The following is a 17,545-nucleotide window of genomic DNA, read 5'->3' on the forward strand; positions in this document are numbered from 1 at the left end:
ATAAAACGGCTGCAATCGGGAAGAGATAATTTAGGATTGTTTAAATAAGGTCCAGATTGGCAACTCTGCGTTTGGCTATCAAAATTTACAAATTTTGACTGACAATCCCTTATAGGGTTCGTATTTCTATGGGTTTTGAGGAATCTTTGAAAATTATAAACTTTATCATTTTCGTTCCTGTAACTCATATCAGAAGTTTCATATCCAGGGAGCTTTTTCTCAGAATCGAAAGAAGCGGTGCCAAAATTTGGTTCGAAATCTTCACATGTAGTATTTCCTGAGAAAACAGCATCGTTGATAGTCTTTCCATTAGAATAGCAATCAAAGATATTGCGCTGGAAATGAGGCGGAATGGTTGAAGCCGGCGAGTTTATCATAGCTGTGTGATAACAGTTCGAACGATGAAAAAGCTCTTCATAATTACGGGGTTCTTTTGTCGTGACGGGTTGCGATCGAAGTTCAGGAGATATATTTGATGTAACACGAGACAAAGTTGCCTTATCTTCCTTTTGTTTGGCATCTGATGAATGAGTGTTGTCATACTGCAGTTCACGGGGGAATGGTTGTGACCGTGTGAACATTACCGGGTAGTTTGGATACTGGTCATCAAGTGGTAAGAAAGGTGAGGTGGTAGCTGTAAAGGGAGTGGATGAAAAAAAGCACATACAATTTTAGCTAGACACAAGGTTTGAATTTTTAAGAAAAGTACGCAAGAACAATTTGATACAGGTTATATTAGGAGAGTTTATTTTCAACTAACGAAATACTACATTAGAATCGTAGCTACCAATGCACACATCACGCACGCACACAGGCATACACACAGACACACAAACACAAATACGAATACACACACATACACACACACACATGTATGCATAGATAGATAGATAAATAGATAGACAGACAGACAAAAAGACAGACAGACAGATAGATAAGCGTTTATAGACTAATTATATTTATAGAAATTAAAATATCCACGCAATTGTTAAATTAATGGCATTATTAATAACAATCCGTTCTAATAAAGGCACAAGGCCTGAAATTTGGGGGAAAGGACTAGTAGATTACATCGATCCCAGTACTCAAGTGGTATTTATTTTATCGACCCCGAAAGGATAAAAGGAAAAGTTGACCTTGGTAGAATTTGAACTGAGAATGAAGAGACAAATGAAATAACGCTAAACATTTTTCTCGGCGTGCTAACGATTCTTCCAACTCGCCAATAATAATAATAATAATAATAATCAACCGGATTATTAAATTCAATGAACAACAATACATAAGAGATGAAAAAGAATCTTCAAAGTGGTAGTTCAATTTGCTAAAACGTGCAGTCAAATCTCTTCCAAAGTTTATTTTACCGTTTAAAAAGAAAGATGGTTTTGGTGGACATAGTTGTAGGTACTTTAAAATTGGTAGCCGGAGAGAATTAGATGTTTACAGTCGGAATATCATTGATCATTGGTTTATTTCCTTGAGGTTGTATGCTTAATTCTAAGCGAAAGGGACAGACTGTATTTGTGTGTAGATAGATAGAGAGAGAGAGAGAGAGAGAGAGAGAGAGAGAGAGAGAGAGAGAGACAGACAGACAGACAGACAGACAGACAGACAGACAGATTGATTGATAGATAGTTAGAGAGAGTGAGAGAGAGAGAGACAGACAGACAGACAGACAGACAGAGACAGAGACAGATTGATTGATAGATAGATATTTACTGCACATGTAAACAAATACCGAAAACAGTTATCTCTACACTATGTATGTATGCATGTATGTATATATATATACACATATATACATGCATACATACATGAACACTGCTGTTCGTATAAGTATGTATGTGTGCCATTATTTAATTTTGTTTCAACATTTCTTATCAATAGAGAAAGACCCCTTCACTGGAATTGCAACAAAATCAACAGAATATTTTTAATGTATGCATGTATATGAGCAGTATTTGGCGTCAGTGCATTATCTATGCATGTAAATATGTATATGCGTGTAGATGTGTGTGTATATGTTTTCCCCCCAACATTGCTCTTGACAACCGATGTCGGCGTACTTACGTCCCCGTAACTTAGCCGGTGGTCAACTGAGACCCATAGAATAAGTACTAGGCTTAGAAAGAATAGGTATTGGGGTTGATTTGCTTGAATAAAAGGGGTGCTCCAGCATGGCCGCAGCCAAATAACTGAAAGAAGTAAAAGAATATATATATACATATATATATATACCTTGCGTAGAATGCCGAAGGATGTTTAAGTCTTTTTTCCACTCAGGAAATTCGTTTGAAGTGGACAGCATGTTCAATCTCCCCGTTGGTTGTCTTTGATTCTGATCTTGAACTAAAGAATTTTCTGTCGATATTTCCAACGTAGAATCAGCATCGCACACCTGATAATTCTGGTCGGTATCGATATTGTTCCAAGTTATATTTGATATCAGCGCACCTGTGTCTGACATTTTGCTTTCGTTATATAGAATGGTTCTTTCCTTATTGTGAAGAGGCCGAAGATTTATTCGAAAAGAGAGAAAATGCATTTCATATAATTAGACAAAAAACAAATAATACAAAAAAAAATAGATTAAATACTGATGGGACTTCATTCCATAAATTCACCATATATATATATATATATATATATATATACACACACATACATACGTATATGCATACATATACGAGGGGGGGGGGGTGAAAAGTTGCCGAACCTTCTGAGTTCTTTAACAAGGCTCAGAATAATTGAAGGACCGCTGAAAATACATGTATTAAACTGAGGGAGGAAAATGTTGAATATAATCATTATTAACTGTTCCTCTTGCACTCACTTTTATCGAAAGCCAGGAACTTTTCAGTACCCTCTCATAGTCTCAGATAAAATAACAGGCAAATGAATAGATGTATTCTTGTATATACGTAGATAACTGAATGAAAATAATTTTTAAAATAAACTATTCCGACAACATGTTTGTCTTAATTATAATATATACCTTATCATTTGAGTTGGTTTCTGATATATCAAAGTCGGCAAAAAGGATAGCAGTACAATTTCGCCTTTTCATTACACTTCTTTTGCCGTTTTAATTTATCTACAAATATTACAATAATTCTCTTAATGTTTTTATTCATTTTCACTCACTTATTGTCTATACAACACAACCTATACAGAAACGTCTGACACACTTTTCGCAATACATTCATAATTTATATATATATATATATATATATATATATATATATATATATATATATATATATATATATATATAATACACATACATATATACTTATATATATATATATATATATATATATATATATATATATATACATACACTCACACGCACATATATATGTGTGTGCATTGAACTACTATGTGGGTGCACATCTTAAAATATACAAATATAGCCATTGATTATTAGTCTAGTATTTAAACTCAGAAATATTATCACAAAACAATATTAATAAGTTCTATAAATCCTGCATATATATAAAAATATATATATATTCTTTGTAGATAAAAAAAACAATTTCAATTATGCATCACTCGTAAAATGTTTGCTTCACATCTCTATATATGTTCGTGTGTGTGTGTATTGTCGTGTCTGGGGGGGGGGGAGTCATTCTCGTTTAGTGCCTTATTGTTTAACACACTCACCGGTTCAATTTCCACTCATGTACGTAGTTAATTTTGCAAAATCTTTCGTCACGTCTTGCAACTTTTTCAATAGTCGTAAACCGGAGAGTATGTTAAATAATAAGGCACTAAAAGAGAATGACTCTCCCCAGACACAACAGAATATGCTTCAACACACAAACTCACATAAAGAAGCTTGCAAACCAAATCCCAAAACGAAATATAATTATATTAATATTTTGATATATATATATATATATTTATATATATATATATATATATATATATATATATACATATATATATATACATACACATATATATATATATATATATATATCTACACACATACATATATGTATATGTGCGTGTGTATATATATATATATATACATATATATACATACACATATATATATATATATATGTATATATATATATATATATACATATATATATATATATATATATATATATATATATATATATATATATACATATATATATATATATATATATATATATATATATATATATATATATATATATATATACACACATACATATATGTATATGTGCGTGTGTATATATATATATAAACATATATATACATACATATAAATATATATATATATATATATATATATATATATATATATATATATATACATATATATATATATATATATATATATATATATATATATATATATATATATATATATATATATATATATATATATATATGTAAGGAAAATAAGTCAAGATAAAAAATACTGATATAATTTTATCATGGAAAGTCTTTTAGTACTGGTTTCAGCTATTGAGACTTTTTCAACTCTAAGTATGGAAAGCAATTAAATTGTGTAAAAATTAAATGAAAAGTTTTTTTTTTTTAATATTTCCATAGTATTCAAATACAAGGGGCATTTGCCTCGTTTCTGCCTGTCTCTGTCTCTGTTTTATTCTTTTCTAGGCACAAGGTCCGAAATTTTGGTGGAGGGAGCCAGTCGATTACATCGGCCCCAGTACGCAACTGGTACTTAATTTCATTGACCCCGAAAGGATTAAACGCAAAGTCGACCTCGGCGGAATTTGAACTCAGAATGTAAAGACAGACGAAATATCGCTAAGCATTTCACCTGCTATGCTAACGTTTCTGCCATTTCACAGCCTTAAAACATTAAAAAATATCAAAAATCAAGTAAAAATGTCCGTGTTTAACACTGTAATTACATACCTGTTGCCGTGTGTCGTTTAACTGTAAATCCGAAATCATTTTCTGATATATAAGTATATACAGACTTCCATTCACACACATATATATATATGTATATATTTATTTATTTATTTATTTATTTATTTATTTGTTTATGCGCGGCTATACTCAGCCACCCACACACAGATACATGCGCGTATATCGAATGTCCAGTGCCTCTAAAACCGGAAGTAAATATAAGAAAGACCTTGCGCCAGGTCATTGGCGCCTGGTCGAACATAAAATTTTTTAACCTTTCCCTGTTTACGTCCACCCACGCATATACGCGCGTGCGTACACAGACACACGGACACACATACCCATACACACATGCAGATCAGACTGAGATATCAACAGCTGACCTTATATAGGTTAAAGTAGTGCTCACCATCTTGGTGATGATGGTGATGGTGATGATCGTGGTGGTGGTGGTGGTGGTGGTGGTGGTGGTGATAAGGCGACGACTACTGAAAGGGGTGTGGTGTGCATTGGTGACGCTGTGGCTGTTGTTGTTGTTGTTGTTGTTGCTGTTAACGATGATGATCGCGATGATGACGATGATGATGACAACGACAACGATGACGATACGATGCTGAAGACAATGATGATGATGAGGATGATGATGATGATGAGGATGATGATGATGATGAGGATGATGAGGATGAGGATGATGAGGATGATGACGATGACGATGACGACGATGATGATGATGATGATGATGATGATGACGATCACGATGATGATGATGATGATGTTGATGAGGGGGGTGGCGATGATGATGGTGATTATTGAAGTATTGCGGAAAACGATCCTTGCTCTCCCAAACTTACCGTTTCTAGCAGCTTCCAGAGACAACTTTGTGTTTCGCTTGTTAGCTTCACTCCGCAACTTGTTGTTATAGCGTGTTGTTGTTGCTGTTTTTGTTCTTTTGTCGTCGACATTGCCGGCGCCATCACACTCGGTGTTGTTTCGTCTCATCTTCAGCCTCATCAATTTGACCAGCTACATAAGACATTCAATCCATGAATATTCCGTCTTTCCAGTGGTATTTAGAAAAATATTATCAAAAATGTCCTTTTTTTTCCCCCTCTCAATACTTTTTGTCGAAGAGCGAAGGCTCGAAACGTCGAAGACTTTTCTATTCTTCCCAATTGTCAAACTAAAATACTTAATTGTTGTTCTCTCACCTGTCTTTGTCTTTTGTTTTCTGTGAATTTGAACCATATGTGCGTACGTGTGTGTGTGTATGTTTGTGTGTGTGTGTGTGTGTGTGTGTGTGTGTGTGTGTGTGTGTGTGTGTGTGTGTGTGTGTGTGTGTGAGCATATATTGAGCACAATTTAGCTAAGAGAGCAACTGAAAGGAAAAAGTGGTATGTATAATATACGAAGATCACAGACAAATACAGGTATATCAAATGCCTTACAATATATAATCTTCATTAATTAAAATTATTTCCGCGTCTCGAAGACATATCATAACTACTAAATGACAATGAAGATGAAGTTCTTATGAGAGCGGGAAATAATCTCAAGAATCAAGAATTCTCCCCAAACCGGTAAATTCTTGCGTGAAAGGGTACGCCTGTTTTCTGGAGATAAGGGTACAGTGGTTACAACGTGTGTCAGCCTCAATAATTGTCATCAGTACATCAATTGTCCCAACTTGTCGCCATCAGCCAAGTGACCAACACATTTACAAAACAAACAGAACGCATTTTTGGTATATCGATACACACACATAAATAAATACACATACATACATAAATACATACATACACGCACTCACATACATACACACGTTATGGTTGTGAATTGGTGCAGTCGATAGTGCATCAGAAAAACGCTTCGCCGTATTTATTTGCTACTCTTCACGATCGGGGTTCAAATCTGGACGACTTCAGCTTCGCTTTTTATCATTTTTAATTCAATAAAAAAAACAGGGTCGCACCATTCCACTTCATTGAATTGGCAAAACTGTAGGATCATCTAACCGGATACCTTGCGGTATTTGTTCAGTCTCTATTTGCGTTCTGAATTCAAATCCCGGCATGGTAGTGATGTTGGTATTGAAGTTTAGCCGGGTAACTGTTCGGGTAAATTTGCTAGAAATTTTAAGGTGTTTCCATTATTTTGTCCAACCCCTATAAATGACTTGCTTTAGTCATTTGGGTGCGGCCATGGTGGACCACCGCCTTAATTTTTCTCATATATATATATTATATTATATTATATTATATTATATTATATTATATTATATTTATTATTATATTATATTATTATATTATATTATATTTATCTTATGATAATTACTTTACTTTATATTATACTCATTTATTGTGCTTTTAATTATTAATTTTTCTATATGTGATAGTGGATTTTCATCGATGAGTTCTTGAAAATTGGTTATTTTCCCTAAAACTATATATTATATATACTTTATCTATAAGGCTCAATTTAATTTTAATTTTTTATAAATTGATCTTAATTGAGTTTTTTACCTGTAATTTTGGATTTTGTCCCTAATAGTATATATATATATATATATATATATATATATATATATATATATACATGTATATCAGTTTATTTATGTATGTGTGTATATATATGTGTGTAGGTGTATGTGTGTATTTGTGTGTGTGCGAGTGTGTAAGTGTGTGTGTGTGTAAGTGTGCAAGATCGCTGTTGATTTTTAAGCAGTCGTATCATTACGTCTTTATTCAAGATTGTCATTGTCTCCTGGCGCAGAGTGAGCCTCTTTATTGTTGAATGGCACGGTGGGAGCGTCTCGGAAAATTCTCTCCATCAGTGGGCAGCAGGAAATGTCAACTTCCGGCAGAGCTATCAATGATCATCAAAGACGAGATGTACTTTAATGACCTTTGCTACAAATGCCTTCCAGAAAAAGAAACGAAATAAAATATCACCCAGAAGCTGTTTACATCAACCGCCCCAAGCCCCCGCCTGCACACCTCTATGTCTTGATGGACGACAATTGTTGGAAAACAAATGAAAAATACCAGAGAATTTGGTTAATTTATTTAGATTATTTATTAGAAACACAGCATTAGTGAAGAAATAAAACAAGGATATGTGTTCGATAATCGGGAACAAAATTAAACTGATTTTTTCTGCTGTTAAGGTAAACTAACGGATAAATATAATACATAGTCCGGAATGAGTACGTATATAATATACGTACATGCACACAAACATGTATTAACCCTGCCCCCCCCCATATGCGTGTACGTATGTATGTATATATATATATAAGGGGGATAAAAAATATATATTAATATATACTATAAGAGGTGCAAATAATAAGTGATATATTTAAATGAGAAGATCACACTAGGATAGGTCAACTCGAAGTTCGCCTAGTGGCGGATCGAAGTCAACCTCCATTTAAAGTATATAAAAATAATCATAATATGTGTGTGCATACATATGTATATGTGTATATATATATATATATATATATATATATATATATATATATATATATATATATACAGAGAGAGAGAGAGAGAGAGAGAGAGAGAGAAAGAAAATGTGCCTTGTATTTGAAAACTATGGAAATAGTTTTTAAAAATATGAAAATAGTTTAAAATACAAAGTAAAGAATTACGCAGTTCAATTCAGTCGACTAAATATTCTTGAAGGTGGTGTCCCAGCATGGCCGCAGTCGAATAACTGAAGAAAGTAACAGATAAATAGATAGAGAGATAGACCTGTCTCTCTATATACACACGCATATAAAATCTAAGTTACAATTTATCAAGGAAATAGAAGCGTATTGAATACACTCTGAATAATGATATTTTCAATTTACAATCAATATAGATACAGATAAATCGATGAATAAATGTAGATCTCACAACCTTCACGCCCCGAGGTTACGTTCCCTGTGGCGGAACACGGGCGTTTCCGCCAGACTGACCTTGTTAATGTAGTGTGTATAAGTGTGTGTGTTTGTGTGTGTGTGAATGTGTTTGTTTGTGTAGGTGTGTGCGTGTGTTTGTATGTATGTATGTATACTCATTTAGCTGTATGTATGTATCTATCTAAATGGTTAGATAGATAGATACATACATACATAGTTTGATAGATAGATAGATAAATAGATAGATAGATAGATAGATAGATAGATAGATAGATAGATAGATAGATAGATAGATAGATAGATAGACAGGTAGGTAGACAAGGAATAGGAAACGCAGGTAGTAATGGAAGAAAATGAGTCGGCGACATAAGTCTTACTGCAGGTAAAGTAATAAACGATAAAAGTAACGAAGGTAAAACAAATAAAAAATAAAAGTGTAGACAGGTAAGGAGCGGCACGGACGGGGTTAAGTTTCGTTAAAGATGTGCGTTGGATAAAGGGAGAGACAGGTAGGGAGTGTAATAGAGGGTGAAAGCGGGAGTGAAACGAAGAAAAGAAAAGACTAGCAATGACTGATAGAAATGAGAGAGAGAGAGAGAAAGAGAGAGAGAGAGAGAGAGAGAGGGAGAGAGAGAGAGAGAGAAGTGGAAGAGAGGGTGAAGGGTAAGTTGAAAGGAAGGGTCTTTTTTTATGATGAATGTAGAATAAAAGAAATTAACAAAGATAATAAATAAAATAATAGTATAAAAACGGAAAGAAGGGCTTCCGTAAATTTTAAAATTTTTTGACCGTGTGGCGGAACTTGGCTGTTTCCGGCAAACTGACCTCAGGGACGCCAGTCACGGTTGATCTTGCTGTGATGTTTAGTGAACTGTTGTAGCTTAATGGTTAGCGTGTTCCGCTCACGTTCGATTCCCAGGTTGTGCCAGTTCACTCAGTTAGGAATGATTTCAACCTGTCATTCCAAAGGGCCAGCCTTTTCACGTTTCTCCGTCACATTGAGTCTCCCTGAAAATAAAATTGAGGGGTCGGGTGTGTGTGTGTCTGCGGAGTACTCAGCCACTTGCACGTTAATTTCACGAGCAGGCTGTGGCGCTGACCAAATCTGCTGGAACACTCGTCGTCGTAACCGACGGAGAGACAATATTCTTGTAGTTTTTGTTGCTGTTGTTGTTTCTGTTGTTGCTATTGTTGATGCTGATGATGCTGCTGTTGTTCATGTTGTTCATGTTGTTACTGATGCTGTCGTTGCTGCAGATGTTGAGCTGTTGTTGTCGTCGTTGTTGTTGTTGTTGTTGTTTTTTAGCTCCACGTTGGCTCTAAATGAGTCAGACCTGATAAGAAATTCAAAACTACTCTACCCCGACCCGGTTACATGACGAGTACGATACACGGGTGTCAGCCGAATTTTCGAGACGAGACGAAAATTCCAGAGAGATTTCCAATTTTTTTTCTTTATTTGTTTTCCTTTGTTTTTTGTTAGATTCTTGTTTGTGTGGTAAGGGTTGAGGGGAAAATCTTGAAAGGGATGTTTCTACTGCACCACAGAGTTACATGCATTCTCCATTCTGGCAGTGCCGTCACGGGTACATAGCGCAGATACCGCGAAACTTCACGAGTCTAGGGACCCACCTCTAATCTATTTATGGTTCGGTTTGCTATCACTAAATACATACTACAGGGACAAGTTCAATGATTTTCTCGGGGGCCTATGATACTACACAGGTGGACCCACATCTTTTATTTGAGTAAAACATTTTAAAAGAACGATGAAGCGCTACCATACTGTAATAAATTATTTCAGTTGCTGTGGGGATTGTAAATAAAAACACACTAATGATTGTTTTCCACCCATCATTTTAAATTATGCCCCTGACATTTTTCTGTCCTAAATATCTTTCATCTACAATAACGCTGGGACATTGATGACTTGAAGGATATTTAGCTGCTATTTCTAGCTAATCGTTTGACCGTGATGAGGTTACTACTTGCTACCAGGTTAGAATTTAAGGTGATGAATTAAAGTAGGTCATAGCCGTCGATATAGTACCAAGGGGTATCCCTTCAAGGTGAGAAGCCGGCAGAATCGTCAGTGCGCCGGATAAATGCTTCGCAGCATTTCCCCCGGTCCCGATGTGCTGAATTTAAATCATGCTAAACTTTATTATGTCTTTCTAACAAATATATATAAGCGCAGGAGTGGCTGTGTGGTAACTAGATTGGTTACCAACGTTATGGTTCCGAGTTCAGTCCCACTGCGAGGCACCTTAGGCAAGTATCTTCTACTATAGCCTCGGGCCGACCAAAGACTTGTGAGTGGATTTGGTAGACGGAAACTGAAAGAAGCCCGTCTACATATATATATATATGGAATTTGAATGAAGTATTTGGCCCGGTGCACCAACGCTTCTGCCAGCTGGCTCCCTTTACAGTGTAATATAATACTAAAAAAAAAATTAAACAAAATCGGCTTACACAGTGCTCCAGCAGTTTTGGAAATTCACTGCTTCGGAGAGATTCTACGTGGTCTGTTGGCCATAAAGACAAAGTCACATCAAAATTGTAACTTTACTGCCTTTTATTGTGAAAATCGTGTTAGGTGAGATCATTCAAGTTGTGTATGTGGCTTAAATCGAGATCAAAGGATAGGTTATGGAAGAGGTGCCAGATAGCGACGAAAACACTCGGATTAAATAAGCGATTCGATGATCAAACGATTGATCACGCAGATAATTAATCAATTATGTAACTAATTAATTAAAAATAATTATATCTGATTTTGGAACACTAGCAGTACTGTTGGGCGGAGGGAATTAGTCAGTTACATCGGCCTCAGTTATTGGTAGTACTTTATTTTTTCGACCGGGAAGGGGTGATTTAAAGGGAAAATTGACCTAGGAATGATTTGAAACCAGAACCTAGAGAACTAAAATACATACTACTGAGCTTTTTCGACGCGCTGACAATTTTACCAGCTTATTTCCCATAGTGTTTTTCAGAATAGTGGAGGCGCAATGGCCCAGTGCTTAGGGCAGCGGACTCGCGGTCAAAGGATCGCGGTTTCGATTCCCAGACCGGGCGTTGTAAGTGTTTATTGAGCGAAAACACCTAAAGCTCCACGAGGCTCCGGCAGGGGATGGTGGCGAACCCTGCTGTACTCTTCCACCACAACTTTCTCTCGCTCTTTCTTCCTGTTTCTGTTGTACCTGTATTTCAAAGGGTCAGCCTTGTCAAACTGTGTCACGCTGAATATCCCTGAGAACTACGTTAAGGGTACACGTGTATGTGGATTGCTCAGCCACTTGAACGTTAATTTCACGAGCAAGCTGTTCCGTTGATCGGATCGACTGGAACCCTCGACGTTGTAAGCGACGGAGTGCCAACAAAAATTTTCAGAATAATTCTCTGGAATTTAGCACAGAGCCAGCAACTCTGCGGGGAGAGGACATCGATGACATCGATCCTACTGTTCAATCGATAGTCCTTTTTTCCATCCCAAAATAATGAAAATCAAAACCGATCTCAGCAATATTTGAACTCAGAACGTAAAGACGGACGACAAGCCGCTAAGTATTTTATCCGGCCGGTAAGCTAATGACTTTGCCAGCTTACCGCTTTAACAAAGGGTTCTAAGTAGGGTCACATCAACCCCCATTACGTAAATGGTAATTATTTTATTCAGCTTGAAAGAATGAAAGACAAAGTCGACCTCGGCAACATTGGAACGCAGAACATAAAAACGAGGAAGAAATGCAACTAAGCAATTTGTCCGACGCGCTAACGTTTCCTTAACAAGGATAATAATTATTTCAATTTTTTTGCCACAAGGGCAGCTTGAGGGAGGTGGGGACGAGTCGATTACACTGTTACTTATTTTATCGACCCCAAAAGGATAAAAGGCAAAGTCGACCTCAGTAGAATTTGAACTCAGAACGTAGCGACGGGCGAAATACAGCTAAGCATTTCGCCCGGCGTGCTAACGATTCTGCCAGCTCGCCGCCTTACAAAGAATTAAATAATAAAAAGCGTGTATGCGTGTGTGTAAGATAGTGTAAGTATGTTTGTGTGTGTGTGTGTGTGTGAGAGAACTTGTGAGCAGGTGTGTTTTTTTATGTTTATGCTGGGTGTGTGTATGTGTGTGTGTGTTTGTGTGTGTATGTGAGTGTGTGCGTGTGTGGATGATTTGTTTGTATGTATGTGAGTGTTTGAGTATGTGTGTCTGAGTGTGTGTATCAACGTAGATGTGTGTGTGGTTGGATGGATGGATGGATGGATGTGTGTATGGATAGACAGACAGACTGTCAGAGAGACAGACAGACAGACAGACAGTCAGACACACAGACAGATAGACAGGCAGACAAGCAGATAGACAGACAGTCAGACAGACAGACAGTTAGACGCATATACCTACAATGTTATCATAGCAGGAATGTGTGTAGATATGTGTCTATGAATGTAAACATGGCATAATTACTCTCAGTAGTGTGCGTGTCTATGTGTCTATGTGTGTGTTTCTGTGTGTGGGCGTGTAAGAGTCTTTGTGTGTTTGCGTGTCTGTGTGCAAAGGCGTGTACTTGTGTGCGTGTGTATGTGCATGTGTGCTTGTATTTATTATCATACGGATGTACATAGACATTTATCGATATATTAATAAGTGAATACATGTATAGCCCAGAATATAGGAACAAATGCGTATACATACACATACATAATATACACACAGACATAAGAAAAGTCACATATATACCCCGATGTGCTTACATCGATGTGCGCACAAATATTGTATAGATAGATAGATAGAGAGAGAGAGAGAGAGAGAGAGAGAGAGAGAGAGAGATAGATAGATAGATAGATAGATAGATAGATAGATAGATAGATAGAGAGAGAGATAGAGAGATAGAGAGATAGATAGATAGATAGATAGATAGATAGATAGATAGATAGATAGATAGATAAACAGTCAGACAGACAGATAGATAGACAAACAGACAGTTAGATAGATGCATATACATACATACATACATACATATATATATATATATATATATATATATATATATATATATATATATATATATATATATATATATATATACAGACATACAGTTTGCTTTTGCTTTATATGTGAACATAATAATATATAGAAAACATTTTCTGTGCATATATTGTTCGTACATACAGTCAATAATAATTGTGTGCATATATATATATATATATATATATATATATATATATATATATATATATATATATATATATATATATATATATATATATATATATATATATATATATATATATATATACAGATATATATATATATGTATATATACACTCAGATATATATATATATATATATATACCAACATCTACACAGCTTATATATCACTGTGTATATGTGAGTACGTAGGTGTGTGTGTTATTTACATACGTGTACATAGTCTTCGTGAGAACAGTTATCCTCTCCACGAACAGTAATCCTTTTGGTGAAGGTCTCAGCTTAGAGCAGTTCCGTCATCCGAGTCCGGACTGACTTTAGACAGGCAGAAACACCTCAAGTTCTTCCGAAATGCTTTACTCCTACATATATATACAATAAAATTTATGCAACAGTTACTCTTGATGAATGTCAACGAATAGCATTTAGCTTGGGCCAATACAGTGCTCTCTTTGTACAATCTCTGGAAAAAGAGAACTAAGGAAAATGGCGACCAGTATAAAAGGAATAAACCGAAAATTAACGCCATCATTTTCGTTTTGCGTATCTCTGCTTTGTGGTCTGAATCTCCTTCTGTATCTACGCTCGCCTTCTGTTTAATGACGGCGTCTATATGTCTGAAAGCCACCTTGATCACTCTGCTGTAACAGAAGATCGTAAGCGAAATAAGAAATACAACCCATAGGGAGCAGAAATACGAATACCAAGTTACCCATATGCGTGAAGGGTCGCACTGTACGCCAGGCGTCCATTTGTGTTCACCCATCAGTGGGACGCTGGCCATAACCAAGCTATAGACTCTGGCGGCAATAATCCCGGCGATGAGTCTTGGGTAAGTCACTATTTTATTGTAGTTGAACGGATGTATAATAGCAATGTAACGCTCCAGCGAAATGAAAAACAAATTGAATATCGAGTTTGAACCGGTCATATTGTGTAAAACGAAACGCAACAAACAAAGTACCTTGTTTTGTCCCAGTGAAGTGTTGTAGAGAACGTAAATGTCATAAGGCAGAATACATGCTCCCATGAATACGTCATCAAAAGCCAGGCTTATCACCAAGTAATTGCCGACATTTCGTAACTCCTTCGACTTTGAGACGAAATAAACGATTATAAGATTTCCGACAATGGCAGGCAAAATAAGCAGGGCATCAACAACGATGGAAAATGTCCGGTAAGGTTCCTCATAATAAGGTCCGTTGCTTATCACAAGACTCCCGTTGTTCAAACTGTCATTTATCTCCATGGTAATTCCTCTCCCCACTCTTTCTGTCTTTCGCTCTCTCTCTCTTTCTCTCTCTCTCTCTCTCTCACTCCTCCTCTCTCTCTCGGTCGCTCACGTGGTTTGTCTTCCTTGGCTTTCTTTCTTATTTTTCTTATCTTATCCTCCTCTACTCTCCCACTGTTTCTCTCTCACTTCCGGTTTATAACTGGCCGAATGTAAATACTGATATATTGCTTTACAAAATTATTACATGTCACTGGTGTTTTTTCTAATACAACTTTGAAAGCTCTGCCGTTGCTGTTCAATAGCCATATCTCAGTATTAAAAAGCTTCTCAGTTCAATACAGATAACACACTAATGATACAATTTGTGATCGATCACAGGTGTTTTGATTATCTTCCATCGATGCTATTATTGTCTTTATAACATTGTCCTCCTATAATAACGATCCATAGATGTGGCGTCTCTCAATTGTAGCTCCGCGATAAAACAGGTAAACATTCCATACATTGGTACCGTGTCAATGAACTGTTTCTGTCTGAATGCAGCTTTTAATTATACCTTGCAGGTCCTAGATTTCCAGTGGTAATAATCTCCCTCGGCTGCTAAATCTTCAGTGTTATTACAAGTATAATTAATGCAACGATAACTATATGCACATAGGTAAGTTTATATTAATAAACCATATGTTTGCAAGTGGGAGAGTACATCCAACTGAAAATATTCAGAGACAGTTTTAAAACTTTTTTGCAGTGCATTAGTAATTTCAGTGACTTCCAAAATTGAAATACTAATTAAAAAGAAAACAAAAAGCACTCATAATTTTTAAAGTAACTTCTCTATATTCTGCAAGCAATCAGGCGTCCAAAACACTAACAAATACCGGAAGCAAGTCAAGCAGTATGTGTGTGTGAAGGTAAAACATAGACTCCAGATATAGCAACAAAGGGTTGCGTTGGTATGTAGTAGGTATAAAACTTTCGCAGACGATAATATGCAAGATTGCTGTGAAAAAGAGAAAACTCGAGGACTTTCGAACAACGCCTTCAATGAAAATTGTGTGAGTTACAAGGAAAATAGTTGAGTTTAAATAATTAACACTTGCGAGACGCTATCAGCTGAAATTCAAATGATTGACTTACTCAGATTGCAAAAACTTTCAAGCAGACTTGTACTTGTTTAACATTCAAAATATGTCATATCTATGAATAAAATAGGAAATTCTACGTAAAATCTTAGAAATATCCAAAATTGCTTTTTTCCTTTTAAATCATTCGTGATTGATATCACTCAGTCTCTCATAGAAGATTTCGTGTATTCGTGTCTATTTAACAACAGATTGGTTCTCAAAAAATGTTATGTAATTATCTTATTAATATATTATATATATATATATATATGCGTGTGTATATTATATACTGCATATATTGTATGTATGTATGTGTATAGATATTCAATATATATACATATCTGTATATATATCCAATAATAATGTATATCTCTGTGAGAAGAAGGTGTTACATTATATAATGTATTATATATACGCATATACGTCCGTTTGTAGGTGTGTATTCATATTATATTTGTCTTTGCATCAGTTGTCTAAGCCTTTTTAAAACTTTGCTATATCTTCTTCATGATCCATCGGAAGAAAATGTAAACAATGAAAGAAGCTGCGAAGAAGACAAATACGTTCTTAAATGGAATAAACATTGTGTTAGGTATTAGTAATATAAAAGAAGAATACACGAACGCATCAAATGAAACGGATCCAAACTCCAAGTTAGATAGATAGATAGATAGATAGATAGATAGATAGATAGATAGATAGATAGATAGATAGATATGTTTGTATATTCCTCAGTTACTTTTTCCTGTCGAGGTTTTCTTCTGATGATCACCAGTTGACACGCTTAATGTTCAACATCAATTTATACGAGCGCTTGTAAACGATAGAAATGTTTTTTTATGTAAGGTGATCTTGACCAAAGCCACTTACAAGTGACTGTTCTGTGCACAGTACAAAGCTGACTTGCACCGTATTCCGTGTTCGTAAATGCCTCCACAAATGCGAGAAAATGCTAAAGTTAGTGGAAGGGGAAAAGGTGAAGAGTTTATTTAATAGGTAATAGAATGTTTATGCAAGCCAACAAAAGCTTTGTTTTGAATGTGAAACTATAAAATGTAAAGAATTAAAAAAAGTAAAGTAATAACGTATAATTTCAATAGAAAAAACTGAAAGGAAAGATAAAGCTGTAAGACAAGTAACTGGACAACAATAAGAACAAAATGATGATGACGGTGAAGAGGATGATC

At 35.5% G+C, this 17,545-nt stretch overlaps 2 protein-coding genes across 3 annotated transcripts in view; both read right to left on the reverse strand.

Annotated features, from left to right (window-relative positions):
* Positions 1-14,296, reverse strand: part of LOC128250792 (uncharacterized) — a 16,053-nt gene extending 1,757 nt beyond the window's left edge. The window contains exons 1-3 of one of the 2 annotated variants that reach the window (XM_052976723.2): positions 14,214-14,296; positions 2,239-2,497; positions 1-634 (exon numbers count right to left, since the gene is read on the reverse strand). The exon at positions 1-634 is cut by the window's left edge and continues 158 nt beyond it. In XM_052976723.2, the coding sequence (XP_052832683.2) occupies positions 1-634; positions 2,239-2,467 (863 nt within the window). In that variant the 5' untranslated portion in view covers positions 2,468-2,497; positions 14,214-14,296. Of the gene's footprint in view, positions 635-2,238; positions 2,498-5,729; positions 7,099-14,213 lie in introns of those variants that run through there. The other variant, XM_052976722.2, reaches the window with a different exon arrangement.
* LOC128250793 (adenosine receptor A2a-like) lies at positions 14,176-16,406 on the reverse strand. Its single transcript, XM_052976724.2, has one exon. It carries the CDS (start codon positions 15,247-15,249, stop codon positions 14,278-14,280), a length of 972 nt encoding a protein of 323 aa, XP_052832684.1. The 5' UTR covers positions 15,250-16,406; the 3' UTR covers positions 14,176-14,277.
* Positions 16,407-17,545: the final 1,139 nt, after the last annotated feature.

The sequence above is a fragment of the Octopus bimaculoides genome, chromosome 24 (genome assembly GCF_046866305.1).
Source record: "Octopus bimaculoides isolate indiv1 chromosome 24, ASM4686630v1, whole genome shotgun sequence".
Lineage (NCBI taxonomy): Eukaryota > Metazoa > Mollusca > Cephalopoda > Octopoda > Octopodidae > Octopus > Octopus bimaculoides.